The 22052-nt window shown below is 37.7% G+C and overlaps 1 protein-coding gene across 1 annotated transcript in view; it reads left to right on the forward strand.

Annotated features, from left to right (window-relative positions):
• Nucleotides 1-22052, forward strand: part of TNPO3 (transportin 3) — a 118643-nt gene that overhangs the window by 65971 nt on the left and 30620 nt on the right. Inside the window, exons 6-11 of the mRNA XM_043966571.1 lie at nucleotides 3862-4037; nucleotides 4835-4973; nucleotides 8731-8877; nucleotides 13598-13705; nucleotides 16232-16323; nucleotides 18448-18587. Of these exons, the coding sequence (XP_043822506.1) occupies nucleotides 3862-4037; nucleotides 4835-4973; nucleotides 8731-8877; nucleotides 13598-13705; nucleotides 16232-16323; nucleotides 18448-18587 (802 nt within the window). The remainder of the gene's footprint in view (nucleotides 1-3861; nucleotides 4038-4834; nucleotides 4974-8730; nucleotides 8878-13597; nucleotides 13706-16231; nucleotides 16324-18447; nucleotides 18588-22052) is intronic.

A 22052-nucleotide genomic window follows, 5' to 3' on the forward strand; every position in this document is an offset into this window, starting at 1 on the left:
GGAGACCTGACCAGGGTTGACATCCAGTTGAGACCAGTTCTGTCCCCTCAGAAGTCTTTTTTTTGGGGGGGGGGCAGTGGGGGTTAAGTGACTTGCCCAGGGTCACACAGCTAGCAAGTGTCGAGTGTCTTGAGGTCGGATTTGAACTCAGGTCCTCCTGAATCCAGGGCCGGTGCTTTATCCACTGTGCCACCTAGCTGCCCCCCTCAGAAGTCTTTTAAGACAGAGACCAAGACCAGGGACAAGCAAATTCCCTGGGGTGTGCAGAGGCTGAGATAACCCGGGACAATCTATTTTCAAAGGAGTCAGAAAGTGAGTGAAAGGAGAATAGAGGGGAGAAAGACTGAAATGAAATTACCAAAGCACTTTAGAGGAAAACAACAAGGCTAAAAATCTTTAGTTTAAACAGATAAAGATAACAAGTAAGATACTATAGCAGGAAGAGAGAGGACCTCCAGAACATCTGAATTAATCCAAATATTTCTGAATAACTGTTGTAAGAAAAAGGAACCAACACCTGATTAGGCACAGGACCACAGGGTTTCCAGGAGAGCATGGAAACACAGCAGGATGGCCTGAGTGGTTCATTAGAGAAATAAGAATTGTGAAAGCAGAAATAATTGGCAGAAGAGAGAAGCTTGAATCCACGGTAGCAAGTCTTTCCAAAGATGTGAGAGAACAAGCTGATCGGGAAGAAAGCAAAAAGTAATGATGTAAAAAAATATATGATTGCTAAACAAGAAAAATACTTGAAGACAGGATGTGCAGAGAAAACTTAGGATCGTGAATCTCCCAGAAAATGAGAAGTCTGAATATGACAGTGCAAGAAATAGTATAAGAAAACTGCCAAGAACTTCCAAACGTAGAAAACAACGTGCCAGTCAGTGATCTACAGATCTCCAGGGTGGGGCAGGGCAGGGCGGACCTTTATATTTCAAACACTAGGATGCATATTCCAATGGAAAATAATAAATTCGGTAATGTGACCTGAAGAAAGACCTTCAAATATAAAGGAAAGGAAATCAGAATATTGTAAGACTATCCTGCTCCAACCAGGAAATAGAATAATGGAAGAAAATATAAACCTAACTCAACTTTAAATGTGAATGGATTAAACAGTCCAGTAAAATGAAAGTAACAGATTGGATAAAAAACTGAAACCCCACAATTTGATGCTTACGAGAAACATGCCTATACATGCAAAGATATATACAGAATAAAAATGAGAGATTAGAACCAACATTTACTATGGACCAAATAAATCCAGAAATAAAAGCAGAAGTTGCTATGATGTTATTAGAGAAAGCCAAAACAAAACAAGGAAACTACATTCTGCTGAAAAGAACTAGGGACAACAAACCAATATCAGTATTAAATTTATACCCTCCAAATGCCTTACAATCTGAACCCATAAAGGAAAAATTAACTGAATTATCAAAAGACCTAGACATTTGATGTAATAATTCCTCCATTTTGGACAAATCTAACAGATAAACACAAGGGAAAATATATAATTGAACAAGTTGCTGGATGAAATAGTGCTAAAAAGACTTATGCTTCCTTTCTAACAGTGAAATCCCAAATAATGAATGATTTGAAAAACAAATCATAGAAATAATAATTATGTGAAAAAAATGATAACAATGAATCAACCTAACAAAATTTCTGTGATGCATCTAAAGCAGGCCTCAGGGGAGAAGTTATAGCCTCAAAACTATATTAGCAGAATTGAATAGGATAGAATTAATGCTTTTTTAAAATTTAGAAAGCTACCAAATGCAAAATTAAGCATAAGAGAGGAGATTGTGAAATAAAAGGAGAAATAGATAACTTGAATTCCTATTTATTTTTCCTAATTTTTTACACACAATATATAAACATTTGGTCGTGGGGGGCAGGGTGTTGTAGTAGTAGTAGAGTCAAAGGGTACTAACAAATGATTCTCAAAAGAATCAATATTAAGAACTGTGTCAAAGAATGGTCAAATCACTGATCCAGTAACAAGGGAAACTCAAAATAAGCCTGAGGTTTCACTTCACACCCTGCAAAAGATGGTAATAGTCAGAGAGAAGATAGGTTGATCAGTGCATTGTTGATGGAGCTGTGCGGACATTTTGGAAAGCTGTTTGGCATTCTGCAAATAAAGTGGCTCCCTTTGACAGAGATTTCAGTAGTAGGGATAAACCCAAGAAGAAATCCTGCTCTCCTTATCCTCCTCTCCTACCCCTCCAACCCCAGCCATCAACATATACCAAAATTTAACAGCACTTTTTATAGTAGCAAAGAACTGGAAACTAAGCCGCTGTTCATCAATTGGGAAATGGCTAAACAAATTGTGTTACATGAACATAATCAATATTATTGTGCTGTAAGATGATTAATATTATTAATATGTGGAAACATTGAAAGATTTCTATCAGCTGATACAGCATTAAGTAAACATCCAAGAAAACTATATATATAATATATATGGACTGTAGTACTATAAATGGAAAGAACCACCAACACAAAACAATCTAACACGAATGCTATAAAATTAAAAAGCAACATGTCCCCAAAGAATAGATATGAGAAAGACTCCTACCCCACTCCTCTACAGAGGTGGAAAGTCCACAGGTGTACAACTTCTATTTATTTTCAAACAAACAGTTCTTTTTTTTTTCTTTTCTTTTCTTTTTTTTTTTTTTGGTGAGGCAATTGGGGTTAAGTGACTTGCCCAGGGTCACACAGCTGGTAAATGTTAAGTATCTGAGGCCAGATTTGAACTCAGGGCCTCCTGAATCCAGGGCTGGTGCTCTATCCACTGCACCACCTAGCTGCCCCCTATTTATTTTCAATATATTTTTTGGTTTTGCTGTTGTTTATTAGTTGTCTGGGATGAGGAGGACAGATAATAGAGAAATCTTGCTGTTTTAAAAAACACAAGATCCATAAAAGTTTATAAATTATAATTCATTATATTCCTTTCTTTACTTCTGATTGATTTAATGAGTAGTATTTCTTTGTCTCAGTTTGGTGAATCAGGTAGTTAGAACACTTCATACTTTCAGTGTAGTAAGAGTGAGCTTTTGGAGATGTTGAGGAATGTAACTGAATTGTGTTCTATTTCATTCAGTAACTAGATGTTTCAGTTCATTAATTTTTGTAGGGTCATAACAATATACATGATTGTATTTTATTACATTGAATTTCATTCTGGATCCCCATAAAACCTCTATTGAATTTTTCATATTAGCTTAAGTTTGTAATTTGTAAAGGGAAATGTACAAAATAACAATAAAGTCTCCCTTCTTTACTTAGAAGAATACTCCTCCCATGCATTTCAAAAAACCAGTCCTTTTTATTTTGTAACATAGTATCATTAAATAAGTTCAGAAATAAGTAAAGACAGTATCTTTCTAAAGAAACCAACATTTAGGGGCAGCTAGATGGCGCAGTGGATAGAACACCGGCCCTGGATTCAGGAGGACTTGAGTTCAAATATGGCCTTTGCCACACTAGCTGTGTGACCCTGGGCAAGTCACTTAACCCCAATTGCCTCACCAAAAAAAGAAGAAGAAGAAGAAACCAACATTTAATTTTTTTTCTTAGAGTTCTGGTAATTTTCTCAGTAGCAACAGTGCCATCATGTTCATAAATATATTTGTAGAGAAGGTAGGAACCAGGTTCAAGACATTTGGTTAGCTTTTTTAACCTGGATTTGTTTGCACAAGTTGGTAGCTCTTTGAGAGTGAAACTAGGAGTATGTATGCCACAAATACACCTATTTTGAGTATACTATTTAGTGACAATTGTGATCACTTTTAAACAGTTATCTGGTAATAACACTTCTCCTTTCCCTATTCTAATGCTCTCTCCCAGCAACAAGACAAGACATCATCCAACCTGCACGAAGCAGCATCGGATTGTGTGTGCTCAGCCCTCTACGCCATTGAGAATGTAGAGACCAATTTACCTTTGGCCCTACAACTCTTTCAAGGGGTCTTGACTTTGGAAGCAGCCTATCATATGGCTGTGGCTCGTGAAGACTTAGACAAGTGAGTTGATTGCATACCAAAGGATGGATGGAAAGTTGTTTTTACTTGCAACTCTGCATTTGTTTTTTTTAATCCATATTTTACGAATTGTGCATATCTGGAGACCTGAAGACAATTTAGTAGGCCCCCATTGAGCCTGGGGGGCCTTCTAGGCCCAAATTTCTTTATCTGTAACAATGAGAAGATTGGATGAGATGACCTTTGAGGTCCCTTACAACTCTAGAGCTGTGGTTTAGAGCCGCGTAGTGGGGGGGGAGGGCTCTGGGAACCCAGGAATACGGTTTAGAGCCGCGTAGTGGGGGGGGAGGGCTCTGGGAACCCAGGAATACTAAGTCTCTGGAAGCTATAGAAATTTGTCCATAGAAGCACAAAACATGCATGATGGTGAAATGAGGCCTAGCCAAAGAGAGGGGGGAAATAAATGCTGAGAATATGATTGGTGAAAATTTTTTAAAGTCTTTGTCGCTTTGACTGCTGTCCCAAGTTTTTTATGATGTACTCATGGCCTGTGTATAAAATGTAACCAGAGGTGACTGTAGTTAAGGATATTATATAACATAACATGTAGACAGTAGTTCAACTTCAGTCAAAGGGGTCTCTTATTTCCATTTCTTTTACGTTATTGAAGCCTGTTTCTCTTTGGTTCTAAAATATTTTTGTTCAGTATTGACATAAGGAAATTGTAACCTGAAAGTTTTTGAGTAGAAAAATTGTATATTCAGTACTTTTGTCAGTTATGTATATAAATATCCATCCCCTGCTTTATGACTTTGTTCTTATTTCCTTTTCTCCTACAGGGTTCTGAATTATTGCCGAGTTTTCACTGAACTGTGTGAAACATTTCTTGAAAAAATTGTTTGTACTCCAGGCCAAGGGCTAGGTGATCTCCGGACGCTGGAACTGCTCCTCATCTGTGCTGGCCACCCCCAGTATGAGGTAGGGAAAATGTCTGAGCTGTGAACTTTTGAGCAACTGACAAGTTATCCTTTCCAAACTCTGCAGCTCCTCGAGTTGACTTTTATTAAAATTGTGCTCAATCATATCTATGTGTTAAAGAAGTTCCTTTGGTAACTCTGCCATGGTGTTCACACTACTTCAAAATGAAGAGCTGAAACAGGTCTCTAAGATACCCAAGAGTATTGTAGGTGTCTCCTGTGGTTGGATATTCTGATTTCTGGCTTTGGAAAACACTTCTTTACTCCAACTGTCGTCTTCTTTTTTTGGTGGGTCAATGAGGGTAAAGTGACTTGCCTAGGGTCACAGAGCTAGTAAGTGTCAAGTGGCTGAGGCTGGATTTGAACTCAGGTCCTCCTGAATCCAAGGCTGGTGCTTTATCCACTACACCACCCAGCTGCCCCAAACTGTGTTCTTCTAAAAGAAATTTCTTTAAGTGCTAAATCTCTCTACAGATAACTTCAGAATTAATATACGCAGCCCTAATTTCTTCTGAATCCCAGTCCTGCTTTAGTCTAGTTGCCTATATGTCTACTGGACATCCTCTCCCTAAATATACTGTAGACTTCACAAACACAATCTGTTTGAAATAGACCTGGTTATGTTTCCTCAACCCCTCTCCAGACTTCATATTTCTGTTGAAGACATCACTGTCCTGGGGCAGCTAGATGGCGCAGTGGATAGAGCACCAGCCCTGGATTCAGGAGGGCCCAAGTTCAAATCCGGCCTCAGACACTTAACAATTACTAGCTGTGTGACCTTGGGCAAGTCACTTAACCCCAATTGCCTCACACACACACAAAAAAGACATCACTATCCTTTCACTTACCTAGAGTCATCCTTGATGTTTCCCTCTTCCTTAACCTCTGCATTCAAACATTTGCCTAATCTTTGTTAATTCTACCGTTACAACATCTTTCTAATATTTGTAACCTTCTCTAACTAATCACATTGGTGTTATCCTATTTCAACCCATATTACCTCTTCTTTGGATTGTTGTAAATAGGCTCTGAATTAACATGGTGTTGTCCTTGCTACTAAAGCTGAAAGCAGCACTAAGATTTTCGGGATACCCAGTATAAAATCCAGAGGCAAAAGGAAGCCACTAAAGATTTTTGGTCAGAGAAGTACCATGTCTCTATGTTTTAGGAATATCACTATGACAGATTTATGGAAGATGATTTGGGAAGAGGAAACTGTCTAAACCAGGGAAAAAAATATTAGGAGACTGTTACAACAGTATAAGCAAGAGGAGCGATGAATGAAATAGTATAGTGGTCATGTGACTGGAGAGAAGGGCTACAGATATTACATATTACATGTTATAGAGGTAGAATCCACAAGAAAACATAATAAGGGGAAAACATAACAAGGTCTGTTTTGGATATTGATTTTGAGAAGTCTATAATATATCCCGGCAGGGGTGTCTAGTAGACACCTTAGGAAGCTGGGCCAAAGCAGGAGTAGGGTGAGACACCCTGTATAAACTCCTCAAACTTGTCTTTTAAAGTCTTTACAATTTGGTTTCTTCCTACCTTTCTTTACTTATTTCATGTTACTCTCCTTATTGCACTCTCAATTCCTAAGTAGAACTGGCTTGCCATCTCTTTCCCAAATTTGACATTCCATCTCCTGTCTTCCTGCCTAGACCCTACTCCTTCTTGATCTCCACCTCTTTGAATCCCTGACTTCCTTTGGGGGGGGGGGGGGGGCGGCAGTGGGGGTTAAGTGACTTGCCCAGGGTCACACTGCTAGTAGATGTCAAGTGTCTGAGGCTGGATTTGAACTCAGGTCCTCCTGAATCTAGGGCCAGTGCTTTATCCACTGTGCCACCTAGCTGCGCCCCCCCCCCCTTTAAAACTTAACTCCAGTGCCACTTCCTTGGGAAAGCTTTCTCCAGTTGCTAGTGATTCTTCCCTCTGCAAATTGTCTTGTATTTACTTACCTTTTATATATGTATTCTTCTCTTCTCTCTTTTCCCACCTCTTCCTCACCATAAAGCCCATCATAGTACTGAACACAGGGCCTTGTGTACAATAGGCCCTTAATAAATGTTTGTTGACTTGAATCTGATATAGGAAACGATATTAGGAAGCTTTTGTGTAGATTTTGTAAATTTCTCCCTTTGCACATTGTTTTTCCTAACTTCAGAATCCCAGATCTTCTTAGAAAGCCATCCTTGGGGACAGCTAGGTGGCACAGTGGATAAAGCACCAGCCCTGGATTGAGGAGGACCTGAGTTCAAATTCAGGCTCAGACATCTGACACTTACTAGCTATATGACCTTGGGCAAGTCACTAAACCCTCATTGCTGCACGGTCTCCGCCCCCCTCCCCACCCCCAAGAAAAAAAAAGAAAGCCATCTTCAGTGGTTTGTGGATAAGCTGCTACTAGGGTGATTCATTTTAACATTTACATTCATTCTCTACATACTGAGAGCCCAACAGGATCCCAACTGGAATTTTGGGCCTGAAGTGACCTTGTCTGTTGCTTTTGAGGGTAGGTGATAAATAATGCTGGAAAGTGGCTTTTACTTGGGGGAAAACATGTATTGATAGCTTTTGTTTTTTTATATTACTTAAACTTCCCAATGTATTACTCCCTTTCCATCTCCCAGAGAATAAAAAAGATTAAAAAAAAAAACAATTTAGCAAGATAATCTATCCTTTGAAAAAGCCTGACCCTGTATTCATTGTTCCACACCCATAGTTACTTACCTCTGTACAGAAGGAAGGAAAGTGTCCTCTAATATTTCTTGGGGGCCTGGCTTGGCCATTATGATTTGTTTATTTTTTGTTTTTGTTTTTGTTTTTTGTTGGGGCAGTGAGGGTTAAGTGACTTGCTTGGGATCACACAGCTAGTGTCAAGTGTTTGAGGCCAGATTTGAACTCAGGTCCTCCTGAATCCAGGGCCAGTGCTTTATCCACTGCACCACCTAGTTGCCCCACGGCCATTATGATTTACAGCATTCATTTGCAAGTATTTTGTTATTGTTCTTTCCTTTTACATTGTTGTAGTGTTTTGTTTTTTTCTTGGTCCTGACCTTTTCATTTTGCATCAGTTCATATAAACTTTCCCATGTATTCATATTATTCATTGTTTTTTACAGTACAGCAATATTCCATTTCATACAGAACTTGATTTCACTGATAATATCAGTTCTTTCTATAGTAAAAGAAATAAATTTTATGTCCATGTATTGGGTAATGGCTAAACAAGTTCTGGTCAAAGGGTATGGACATTCATTCTTTTTATATAATCTGGTTTGCCTTGGTGTGAGTTGTTTTGATTACATTTCTCTTAATAGTGAATTTGGAGGATTCTTTCATGTGGATGATAGGTTTGAATTCTTTTGACAGTTGTTCTTATCCAATGACCATTTATCTTTTGGGAATGGCTTTTGTTCTTGTGTATTATGGTATATAATATGAATGTTATAGGAATTGAGTTGCTTCCTTCTGTCACTCATTTCTCTCACAAGTACTTTTTTCTCTATGTGCTCCTAATAAAATGGAGCTTTCCCATTTGGGATTTTGGAGTGGAATTGCCTTTAATAAATTTTATATTCATTTTTAATCTAAATGAAATATAAGATAGATTTATTTCATATCTTGCTCCTTAGAAGCCAACCGTGTCTTATTCTCTAAATCCCCAAGAAATGCCATACTATCTGTCACCTTACTTATTTTCTCAGATCTACAGTATCCTAATAACCTTTTTCACTCTTTTTGTTTAATAGGTGGTGGAAATATCCTTTAACTTTTGGTACCGACTAGGGGAGCATTTGTACAAAACAGATGATGCCGTTATTCATAGCATTTTCAAAGCTTATATTCAGCGTTTGCTCCATGCCTTGGCTAGACACTGTCAACTGGAACCAGACCATGTAAGGTTTTTTTCCTTCTATTTCCAACTCCCATTCTTGTATTTCTTTTTTGTTATGAAGGTGTGAGAAGGGCCTAGAGATTGGAGTACAAAGGCAATAGCATTCCTGGGTTTCCTGTTACTCCACTTCTCTCAGTAAAGAGCCTGAAGAAGGTATAATAAAGGCTCCTTAGCCAGCTCCTTAGCCTAGAAGAAAGATCGTAGGCAGTCAAATGGATTCGAAGAATTGTTTCTTGAGAATTTTTTCAAACACTGATATACCAACCTCTTTGCTTATGTGAGTACTACCTCAATCAAGCTTGCTCTTATTTTCCTCTTTGAATTTTTTTCCTAGGACTCCACACAATTTTCTTTTTTTCTCCTCACAATTTTCTGAAGCTGATTATGGTTCTGCAGGGACTTCTGGCTCTCATTATAGGACCTTCAGTGTCTTGAATACATTGTTTCTTTTCCTTAGTCTTAGTGGTCAGAATGGTCTAAGAAATAGCCAAATCAAATCAAATCAAATCAAATCTGATCAAATTGGACTTGAAATCTAACATTGAAACTAGCCTTTACTGGCCTAAACCTTACTTAAGGTTTTCAGGTGTCATTTAAAAATTTTAAAGCCAAGAATGCTTTGAGATGAAAAAATACAGAGTAAATAGCTTTTTTCTAGGTTACATAGTTAAAGTAAACAGTAACTAGTATCCAGATCTGATTCTCAGTCTTGTTCTCCTGCAACACTTTTCTTCTTTACCTAGAAATAACTTGAGCCACCCCATAATTCTTCCAGAATTGTTAAATACCTACTGAAGACAACACATATAATGATGAAAAAGTAATCATAGGCAGCAGACAACTGCTTTCTCTTGCTGTTGGGTATTTTGTTTGTTTTTTGTTTTTGTTTTTGTTTTTCAGTGTTTTATCAACTTCATTTTTTTTCCCCTTGGTACTTGTTGCCTTTATGAGGGTAAGGTTAGAAGATCTTGATTTAAGAAAGTAGAGTTTTGAGAAGGGACTAGAAGGACTAGAGGTAGGTCACTTCAGAAACAATAATGAAAGTCTCCTGCCTCTTGCAAGAGGCAGTTTAGTATAGTGGAAAGGGAGCCAGAATAGGAGTGGGTAAACCCCAATTTTGTCATTGTTTAGCTATGGGACAATTAAGTCACTTTATTTCTCAGGCCTGCTTTATAAATTGTTTTCAATAATAGGGAAAGAAGGTACCCTCTCATTCTTTCTATGACATGATGGACTTTGATACATAAATCAGGATGAGACAAAGCAGAGGAAGAAAATTATAGGCCAATATCTCTAGTGAACATTTGCACAATTTAAAATAAAACATTAACAAATAAGCTACCACAAAATATTAGAAAAATTATACACTATAGCCAGGTTGCATTTACACCAGGTCCAACGTGAAGAATATAAATATTATAAATCATGTTAATAACATAACTGATAAAAATCATGCTTGAATCAATAGATATCAAAAAGACTTTTGACAAAACCCAACACCTGTTCTTGTCAAAAAAAACTTAGAAAGCATATGAATACCTTTATTTAATATTGTAAATATATCTGTCTAAAACCAAGAGCAAACATTACATGTAATGGAGAAAGTTTAGGGAATAAGCAAACAAAATTAACTGCTTTTTGAGATGATATGGTGTTTTATTTAGAAGACACTAAAGAATCAACTAAAAAATTAATTGAAATAATTTATAAAGTTAGCAAAGTTGCTGGATATAAAACAAATCCACATAAATCACCAGAATTCCTGTATGTTACTAGCAAAACCCAGCAGGATAAGCTAGAAAAAGTGCTTCCATTCAAAATAACTAAAGAAATTTTAAGCTATTTAGGAATTTATCTACCAAAATACATCTAGGAACTATATAAATCTAACTATAGAGTACTCTTGGCAGAAATAATTGGAGAAGTATCCAATTGCTCATGGGTAGGTCAAGCCAATATAAAAATGACAATACTTCCTACATTAATTTAATTATTCAGTGCAATGCCAGTTAAACTACCTAAGGATCATTTCCTAGAGTGAGACAAAAATAAAATTCATATGGAGGAACAAAGAGTCAAGAATCTTAAGAATAATAATGGGGTGGTGGTAATGGGGAAGTGGCAAGGAAGCAGCTCTCAACACACTGTACTACAGAGCAGTGATTATTTAATAATTTGGGTAAAAAATAAAGGGGTTGATCAGTGACATAGATTGGGTAAACAACATACAGAAACAAGCAAATAAAGGAGAACAGTATTCTGATAAACCCAAAGACCCCAGTTATTGGGTTTGGTCCCACAATTTTGGGAGGAAACTGCTAAGAAAACTAGAAAACAATTTAGCAGAAATTGGTTGTAAATTAACATCTTACACTGTGTGCCAGGCTAAACTCTAAATGGAGATGTGACTTAAGACATAAAAGGTGACATCATAAGTAGATTAGAAGAGCAAGGGAGGGGCAGCTAGATGGCACAGTGGGTAGAGTACCGGCCCTGGAATCAGGAGTACCTGAGTTCAAATCCGGCTTCAGACACTTAATACTTAACTAGCTGTGTGACCCTGGGCAAGTCAATTAACCCCAATTGCCTCACTAAAAAAAAAAGAGCAAGGGAGAGATTACTTTTCAGATATATGGATAGGGGAAGTTCATGAATGAACAAACACTATAAAGGATCACAAAATATAAAACAGACAATTTTTAATTTTATAAAATTGAAAAGTTTTTGCATAAACAAAACCAAATTAATAATAGAAGGGAATAGGAGATAATATGCAACAAGTTTCCCCAACAAAGATCTTATTTCTAAGAAATAGTGTAACTGTTTAAAAATTTAAGAACAAGAACCATTCTCCATTTGATAAAATATCAAAGAATATAAATAGGCAGTTTTCAAAGGAAGAATTCCAAGCTGTCAATAACCATTTGAAAAAATGCTTCACATCAATAATGGAGAAATACAAATTAGAACAACATACCCAGGACATCTAGATGGCGTAGTGGATAAAGCACCAGCTCTGGATTCAGGAGGACCAGAGTTCAAATCTGGCCTCAGACACTTGACATTTACTAGCTGTGTGACCCTGGACAAGTCACTTAACCCCCATTGCCCCTCGGGGGGGCCCCCCCCGCCCCCAAATGGCAACAGACCTAAAGGAATAATGCTAGCCTATCATTTTAGATCTTCTGGGGAGGAGACCTTGGAAAATAGTCATTTTAATGTTTTGCCATCGGAATTATGAATTGGCATGGCCATCTGGAAAATAATTTGGAACCATGCCCCCAAATAAACTAAACTGTGGGTATATGTTAATCTAATTATACCACTACTAGGCCTATACCCCTTAGAAATTAAAGAAAAAGGATCAATTTACAAAAATATTCATAGCAGCTCTTTTTGTAAGAGCTAGAAAGTAAGGTGGTGCCCCCCTATTAGGGAATGGCTAAACAAATTGTGGTGTTTGTAAATAGAATAGAATATGATTGTACTGTAAGAAATGATCTCAGTGGAAACTGAGATGTCTATGAACTGATGTAGAGTTAAGTGAGTGGAACTAGGAAAGCAATTTACACAATAACTTTATATAGAAAAACTGCCTTGGAATTCTTAAGTACTCTGATTATTTAAACTACTAGTCCAGAAGATGAACCACCCACTGCCTGCCAGAGAAACAGTGGACTTAAAATCCACAATGAAACATGCGTGTTTCACTGGAATTGGCTAATATGGGAATTTGTTTTGCTGGACAGTATATGTTTATTGTATGGGGGCTTAAGAAGTTTTGTTGTTCGTTTTTTTTGTTTTTTTTTTTTAAGAAGGGAGGGATGGTAGGAGGGAAAGGTTATAAACAATTAGGAGAAATAAAATGTACAGGTTGGAACAATCGACCATCCTTAAGGTCTCTTCCAGCTCTAAAGTTTGTGTCAGGTTGTAAGGACTAATTCTTTCATAAAAGTATTTTGTTTTCCAGTTACATGTAGAGATAGTTTTCAACGTTTGTTTTGATAAGATTTCTAGTTTCAAATTTTTGTCTCTCCCTCCCCAAGACAGCAATCTGATATAGGTTATATATGTACAATCACATTAAACATATTTCTGCATTAGTCGTGCTGTAAAAGAAGAAGCAGAGCAAAAAGGGAAAGCCTCAAAAAGGAAAAACAAACAAACAAACAAAACCCCAATAGAAATGGTATGGTTCAAACTGCATCTAGATTCCATAGTTGTTTTTTTTCTGGATTTGGAGAGCGTTTTCCATCTTGAGGCCCTTGGAACTATCTTGGACCATTGTATTGCTGAGAAGAGTCAAGTCTATCACAGTTGATCAACACACAATGTTGTTGATGCTGTGTATAATGTTCTCCTGGTTCTGCTCATCTCACTCAGCATCAGTTCATGTAAGGTAAGGACTGATTCTTGAAGTTTCAGAGAACCTGTTAGTCTTACATCCTTGTCCTCTGTATCTTGGAGATTCTTTCCCCAAGGTTATCTCTTCCTTATCCCTGATTCCCCAGTCTCTCATCTGACAGATACAAACTGAAATTAGTATAGTATAGAAGTAATAGCTGTTGTTAGGCTGGGTTGTTGTGACTTTGTTTGTCTAAAAATAAACCCCAAGATTGGTGAGTATCCTTATATTCCAAGCTTTTAAATGATAGCTTTGCCTTGATTTGATTCTAGAGATGTAAGACGAAACATCCATTCTTCCCCTTTTGAACTTTTAGGAAGGGGTCCCTGAAGAGACTGATGACTTTGGAGAGTTTCGAATGAGAGTGTCTGACTTGGTGAAGGACTTGATCTTCCTGGTTGGATCTATGGAATGCTTCTCTCAGGTGAGTCCATTGGACAGTTTTGTTGCTTCTTTGAATTGTTTAGTGGTGTCTTTGCAGTTGCCCTTTCTCAATTCTGTCTTCAGTATTTCTTTAAACCACTTGAAGGCTGGGTGGTTTAACTTAGTATTAAAGTGGAGCTGCTTCATGTCACCATTTGGGAAAGATATTCCTTGACAAAAAGCCAAAGTCATGTCTGATTACTAAAAGCCCATGGAACCTCTAGGAGGCTTGGCATCTAAGAAATAAAAAGGTCTTTCCCGATTATCTGCCGCCTTTCAGTGTCCCTTAGAAATTTCATTTGTGTCTTCTTCTTTTCACAGATTACTATTGGTATTAGTTAGCAAGTAGTCATATTGCATCCTAGACATGGTTCTCCTGAATTGGAAGATGAGTATTCCATGTTTCTGACAGGTGACATTTTCACTTATGAGAAATGAATGGTATACTTGTATTCATCCTTGTCACCTGGAATACTTATAAAACAGTCTTTGAATTATTGAATCAGGCTGCAGTATAATTAGCTTCATATAACTTTGCTCCAAAATTTCTTTGCATTAAGTATTCTCCTTTTTGGGACAGGCTATTATGCTACTTCTTTGAGCTCAGTTTTTCATCATCTGTCATAAGCACTTAGGAATCCTCTAATTCTATACTCAGCAAAATATACCCATTTTAAAATAGTTTTCAGTTCCAAATTTTATCCCTCCTTCCCTCCCTCCCCATCCCCTTCCTTGAGGTGGTAAGCAATTATATGTGGGTTATACATGTCCAGTACACTCTTAAAGGGCAGCATGGTATTAAAAAAATTGAATTGAGAGTTATGAATCTTGCCTTTATGTTACCTTCTGTTCATGATCCTGGGCAGTATTTGTTGACCTTAGTTATTCTAGCTCAAGATCCTAATTCAGCGTTTAATCTAGTATGTACTGTATGTATCTAGTATCAGACACTGGCAGAGGTGGAGGTATAAATGCCTTAAGAGTTTATGAATTCTAGTTGAATCTAATCTGTAAAATGGGAGGGTTTGTACTATCTTTTCTCCTAGAGTCCCCTCCTTCTCTCTCTTTTTTTTTTTAATTTTTTTTTTTTTTGTGAGGCAGTTGGGGCTAAGTGACTTGCCCAGGGTCACACAGCTAGTAAGTGTCAAGTGTCTGAGGCCGGATTTGAACCCAGGTACTCCTGAATCCAGGGCCGGTGCTTTATCCACTGCGCCACCTAGCCACCCCCCCTCCTTCTCTTTAATTCCATGATACTACTTGGTTGGATATGGTCCTTTGGTAATTGTTTTATATAGCATTACAGGTAGATATGGTTCTTGGCCTCCAAGAATTTATACTTTTAAGACAATATGGATAAACTTAACAGAATAAGATATTAAGCAAATACATAAATAACTTTTGAGCATTTACATCATATGCATTTTATATGAGTGCTTTTTATCAACCTCACCTTATAGTTTCTTAGTTCTATCAGAATTGCTTACCCAAGAAGACACTTGTATGAGATACTTATTTTCCAGAGGGGCAGCTAGGTGGCACAGTGGATAAAGCACTGGCCTTGGATTCAGTAGGACCTGAGTTCAAATCCAGCCTCAGACACTTGACACTTAACTAGCTGTGTGACCCTGGGCAAGTCACTTAACCCTCATTGCCCCAGCAAAAAGAAAAAGAAAAAAAAAGGGCCTCAATAGCCCAAAAGAGATACTTATTTTCCCATAGCATTAGAAATGTTATGTTCAAACAATGATTATTAATCAAATGTCTGACATATGATTAGGTGTTATTCATCAAAATCTGTAAAAGAGCCATGAATGGGGGATAGCAAGGTGGTATAGTGGATAGAATGTTGGACCCAAAGTCAGAAATTCTCATCTTTGTGAGTTCAGATCTGATCTCAGACACTCACTAGCTGTATGACCCCTAGACAAGTCATTTAACCCTGTTTGCCTTAGGTTCTCATCCATAAAATGAGCAGGAGAAGGAAGTGGCCAACCACTCCAGTATCTTTGCTAAGAAAACTCAAAGTGGAGTCATGGAATGTTGGACACAAATGAAACAACCGAATAACCACAGAAAACTATCAATAAGGGCTTGTGTTTCTACAGATATCTGTACTCTTTCACTACGTGCCATATCCTTGGAAGAGATGAATAAATAGGGATGGCTGATCTCAGTAGAAGACAGCTTTGATGTACTAGTCTTTCAAGTAGTCCAAGGTGCCCATGCTTTACCCTATTTATCATAACAGTGTCACTGTAGAGACACAGTGGACAGGGAATAGTATATTCATATATTTTATATCATATCACAGAGTAGTAGTTTAAACATTCTAGTAAATGAGGATGAGAAATTATGAATATCATTCTTGTTATTAGAAGAACATTCTGATCCCTTAAACAGATTGTTTGACTTCATGAATAAGAGTTAGGTATATGAGGTATATTTTTATAGATTTAATATTTTTTTGGGGAAAAAGCTTTTGTTATTTCCTTAAGTGGATCTCTGATTCATCTTTCCTCTTCTTTAGTTGTATTCTACTCTGAAAGAAGGCAACCCACCCTGGGAGGTGACAGAAGCGGTTCTCTTTATCATGGCCTCTATAGCCAAGAGTGTTGATCCGTAAGTATCTATAAGCTTTTTGCAGGAACCTCTGAATGAAGGAGAATAGAAATCACATGATTTTCCTTTTATCTTTATATGTCTTCAGAAAACTCCTAATGCTCTGCATATGAATAGCAACTCACCATTTTCTTCTTTGCCTCTTTATCTTATATAACAGCACTTACATCCTTAGTATCCATTTCCCCAGTAAAATTGGGTATACTAGGCCATCTCACCTTCTTTAGTTAAATAAAGGTTATTTTTCCCTCATTGTTTACTATAAATATTAATTTGCTTCCTAGGATGATAAACTATTTTGATGATGTGGTAAATTGTTGAGCTTGCCTGAACAAGATCTCATGAGAAAGTCATAAAACTTGGTCATTGTCCTAACTCAGCCACTGATTTGCTTTTATTATTTAGCAACCCGTCTGTCAAATGAGTCTAAATACTCTGGTTACTGACTCTTTGTGGTTGTATTGTTAGGATGGAAGAGAGAAAGTAAAGATGTCTTGAACTTGCCTTGTATTGAGATCAACTTTCTCTATTTGATTATCTCTTCCTAGGACTGTGCATGGTAAAAGAGTACAGATATCTGTAAAGATAAAGACCTTTATTCATGGCTACTTTTCAGAATTTGATTAACATCTGCAGTTTGCTATATATATGGCACATAGAAAACTGGACTTTAAAGTGAATATTGTCATTTAGAAGGACTTTAAGTAGTAGGGTTTGGTTATTTTAGTTGTTGGGTTTTTGGTTCAAAAAGACTAACTTGTATGTTTTGATCCATTTAGAAGCCTCTCTTGATAGGAGCTTTGATTGTATTTTAGGAAGATAAGTAGAAGTCATTGTTGTTGTTCTTTCACTTATTATTTGCTAACTGTTGATTTGATGGGATAGGTGGGTTTGGAGCTTCAGAATTATAAGGCACTGTGGCATAATAGAAATGCTGAATTGTTGAATGCTGGCTTTGGCGTGTATTCATTGTTTGACTATGGGCAAGTCATTAACTTCTCAGTCTCACATGATTCATCTGTAAAATGAGAAAAACAGTATTTGTGTGGCCTAATCCATTGGGTTTCTTTTGGAGAAAATGCTTTGTTACTTTCAAAGCACCATATAAATGTCAGTGGTTATCAGAAACTAAGCTTTGTTCCCTAGGAGAACGAAGGAGATCATTGAAAATGTGGATTCTGAATTAAAATTTTCTTACAGCTGCATCCTGATCAACTTTTGTTTCCAACTCTTATCTCTTTCTACATAAAAAGAATGAATTTTACAGTATTATCAACAGGAAATGAACTTGTTTAATTTGGTGTATTAACAGAATTGAAAAATGATAGTTTTGTGGTTAAATAAATTCTTTTTTTAAAATAGTATCTTAATTGTTCCCAATTACATGTAAAGACAATTTTTAACATTCATTTAAAAAATATTTTGAGTTCTAAAATCCACCCCCATCCATTTCCCCCCTTTTTAAGACAGTAAACAATTTGATGTAGGTTAAATATGTGCAATTGTGTAAAACATATTTCTATATTAGATTAAATAAACTTTCTAAAAGTTTCTTTTACTTTTGGGTCTGATGTCTACTTGCCTTTATCTCCTTAATCCAGAGGACTTCATGAACTTGGTAACAGACCATGCATGGGGTACCATTTCAGAGCCTGTCCATTTAATCTGTTTTCTTTCCTCTTATCTGAGGCAGGAAGCAAAGGTGGACTTCTCATGCCTCTTAGCACTTAAAATTCTCAGTACCAAATAATAGACGATCTCTACTAAAGAAATATTTCTGAGATAAGCTTAAAAAGGTCTTTTATCATAGTAATTACCTACATCTTCTATTCAAAGGGCCTCAATTTAGTTTTTGTGAGGGTGGCGTTTTTAGGTACTCTGTCAAGAACAAATAGAACGAACAAGAAGAATGCTGTTCCAAGAGCAAAAACAGCTTTCATTGCAGTTCTTCCTTCAGAAAGATTTAGGAAACCCTAACATCCAGTGACAAACACTTCAGTCTAGTTTGTCTCTCCGTTGTCAGCAGCTCATTAGAGAGATGATGGGTGTTCTTACTGCCTATTGTTTGAGCAGGATACCACCTCTCAATGCAGTAACGGTGAAAATTTTCCCTTTTGTTCTCAGAGAAAATAACCCAACACTCGTGGAGGTCCTAGAAGGAGTTGTCCGTCTCCCAGAGACTGTACACACAGCTGTTCGCTACACTAGCATTGAGCTAGTGGGAGAGATGAGTGAAGTAGTTGATCGAAACCCCCAATTTCTTGGTGAGTCTGAGATCATTAATGTGAGGCTCTCTCTGGTTCTGCCTTTTTCTTTTTTAAAGGTGGCAGGTTCTTAGGAGAGAGAAGTTGTGTTGTCATCAAAGTAAGTATAGTCAGCCTTCTAAACAGTTGAATGTTTACAGACTTAAAAAGGAGGATCTTTTCTGAACTAGGAAACATCCTGCTACTAAAACTTCTGGAACACAAGAATTGATATTATATTATGTTAGTGTAGGATGTGTGTTAAATTTAATAGTAGCTCATTTGTTAGAACTAAGGACGAGATTTTCAATGCTAAAGAAACCCCCTATTTAAAGTGTTATGTCAGAATCTAAACAAGCATATATTTGAAGAAACTGATAAGTTTTGTGGGTTCTGGATTTGTTTTTCATATCTTTAGACCTGATTGGTTTTTAAAGATAAAATAAAAACCATATAGAATTTTAGACTTGAAAATGGCTTTGGAGATCATCTGGTCCAATCTATTCATTTTTCATTTCAGGAAATTTAGGCCCAGAGATTTTAAGTGACTTGTCCAGGGTCACTCAAATCCTTTGCTAGTTAGTGGCAGAGCTGAGGCTAAGAACCTCAGGTTTTCAGATTCCTGTTATGTTCACTATGTCATCTGTACCCCTCTTTTTTTTTTTTGGTGAGGCAATTGGGGTTAAGTGACTTGCCCAGGGTCACACAGCTAGTAAGTGTCAAATGTCTAAGGCTGGATTTGAACTCAGGTCCTCCTGAATCCAGGGCCAGTGCTCTATCCACTGCGCCACCTAGCTGCCCCGTACCCCTCTTTTTTTAATTGAATGAATATTAGACATGAAAATCAAGTTGTTTCATCATTCCTAAGCTATTAGAGGCTTCCTGTTACCTCAGTTTATCCCTCTTCTTTTAGAGTTTGTTTTGGGGTTACTGAGAAGTATTTATTGAAGCAGTCCTTAATAATCAGTTATAGTGGCCCAGCCCTCTTTTACTTGGTCATAGTTTGACTTTTACTCATGTGACTTTAAATACATGATTTTCGCATCTATTTGGCATCATGTTGTTATTTTAAGTAAACCAGACATATATAATTTCAAACTTATGAAATCAACTGAAAACTTTATAATTTTACAGACCCTGAAACACTGAACTTCAGTACACCATATGTTAGATGGTTATGCTAATGACAAAGTAAGAAATCACAGCTCAGATCTGTTAGACATCCTGAATATCCAGACGGAGGGGGGAAGCAAAGTGCTGAGAGCTCAGTGTGTGGAGTCAAGGGACCCAGCTACGCTAGCAATTAAATGATTCCCATGGAGTGTGAGGGGTAGCTAATGGTGAAAGGTGTGGTAAAAACCAAGGGTAAAATGGTGGGGAAAGTGAATTGTAAACATTAGAGACTCAGTATGCCAAGAATTCCTCAGGGCATAGAGGAATAGAGAAGTATCATCAAATTGGAAGGGATAAATCATCTTGTTCTAGAAGAGCTTTTAGTTATTAGGTGACCCCAAACTTAAAACAAGCTAAAGAAAATGAGATAATAGAGAGGTAGCAGGACACTTGGAGAGAATACAGGTCTTAGATGAGGAAGATGAGTTTGTGATGAGTAAAATCTAATGTGTATGTCCTTACCTGCCCCCTAGTGTGAGTGAAAACTAGCTAGGATTTACTTATAAATTTAAAACTTCAGCAACAGTGTTTGGGCCGTAAGCATTTATTAAAGTATATTAGAAATTAGTAAAGATAGAACAAATGGAGTTCAGAAAGATAGCCAAAGCCTATCTACCCTAGGGTTCAGAATGGACTCCTTCTTCTCCTTCCCTCAGCCACCAGCCCGAGGTTCTGGAAGGAAAGAGGCCGGAGCTAGGGAGCCAGCCTCCCTTCCTACTTCCTGTCTCCCACCCCAGAAGGGGCCATCCTTCAAGCTGATTGGTTGAGGGTGGTCTCCTGTTGATGTTGGTAGTCCACAGCCTCTGAGAACAACACCCCCACTCAGGGCCTGCCAGGTGTGGTCTTGATTTAATCAACCTTAAGTAGGTTCTTAGTCAGTCTCACCCAATTCAATCAGTTTCAGATCAGTCTCCAGGTGGGGCCCCTGGGTATCTGCCAAATCCCATTATTTTCTCACAGGTTTGAATTCTGGCTCTTTTGATAAGACTGTGGGCAAGTCACTTAGCCTCCCTGATCCTCAATGTCATCATCTCTAAAAATGGGAGTACAGGACCTGCTTCATAGAATTGTTGAATGGAAGTTTTATAAAGCTGAAAAGGCGCTGTAAAAATGTGAGCCACTGTTGTTATATAATCAGCTTCTATACTGTGTGGTGAAGATCATAAATATAGGAATTTAGAGAAAGCAAAGATTATTGAAGAATAGGACTCATCAGAAAAACTTATAGGGAATCAGTAGGTTTTTAACTGGTTCATAAAAGATGGGTAGACAAACATTGACTTGGGAGTGAAAGCAGAAGAGGGCTTTCTGGGCCCAGGACCATTGGCTGGGGGATGGACATAGGACAGAACATAGACTTGGGGCTGGGCTAAGGAGACTTCCCTGACTAGAGAAGAGACCATCTTTTTGGAGCAGAGTGGTAGATGTTAGAAACAGTAGAACTTTCTTGACTTTGATGGGAATTTGAAGGGAACTCTAGGTTATCCAGTAGAGTAGTGGCATGATTTAAAGCGAAACTTGGGGAATATTCAAAGTATAGACCCTTGTGGTGGGGAGAGACCAGAGATTATCACAGTCGTCTGGCCTGTGGTGATGAAGATCTGGGCTAGGTTGATGGCAGTTGAGGTGCATATCTGAGAACGCTGTAGACTTTGACTTGGCACTCAAGCAGATTACAGATCTGGTTGCCATCATAACCTTTCCTCATGAACTTGTCAGCGTGAGCCCAGGGGCTTTTTCTGTTAAACACACCTGGTTTTGTAAAGATGGGAAGGGGAAAAAAGATTTGTACAGAAATTCACTTTATCTGTTCTGCAAACATACTGATACAGACCTCCCTCACAGGAAGCTTTTACAGCTTCTTGTTAGGTTCACAAAGTGTGGGATCATGGAAGGAGCACTGGATCTCGGGGGCTGCAAGATCTGGCATCATATGTGACTTCTCTTCCTTACACCCTTTTGGCCTTGGATGACCCGCCCTCCCTGTGACTTAATTTCTTCTCTATAAAGTGAGGGGATTGGACTAGACAACTTAAAGGTTCTTTGAGTGTTTAGTTCCTGGCTTTAGTCCTTTCCTTCTTTCCCTTCCTGCTAGATGCTGTGCAGAGTACTTTGCTAGGCATTGAGACAGGGACCTAGGCATTCTTTACCCTTTGAGAGTTACCATAGTACGAACCTGTTTGTTGTTTTTGTTTCTACCATATAACTCAATGACTTGAACAATGTGATTGTGGTGGTCTATGTTTGTATGCTCCTTAGACGATCTCAGTCTTATTGTTTGAGATATTCCCTAGCATAATAGTAACAATAATT

Source organism: Dromiciops gliroides, chromosome 5 (genome assembly GCF_019393635.1).
Source record: "Dromiciops gliroides isolate mDroGli1 chromosome 5, mDroGli1.pri, whole genome shotgun sequence".
Classification (NCBI taxonomy): Eukaryota; Metazoa; Chordata; class Mammalia; order Microbiotheria; family Microbiotheriidae; genus Dromiciops; species Dromiciops gliroides.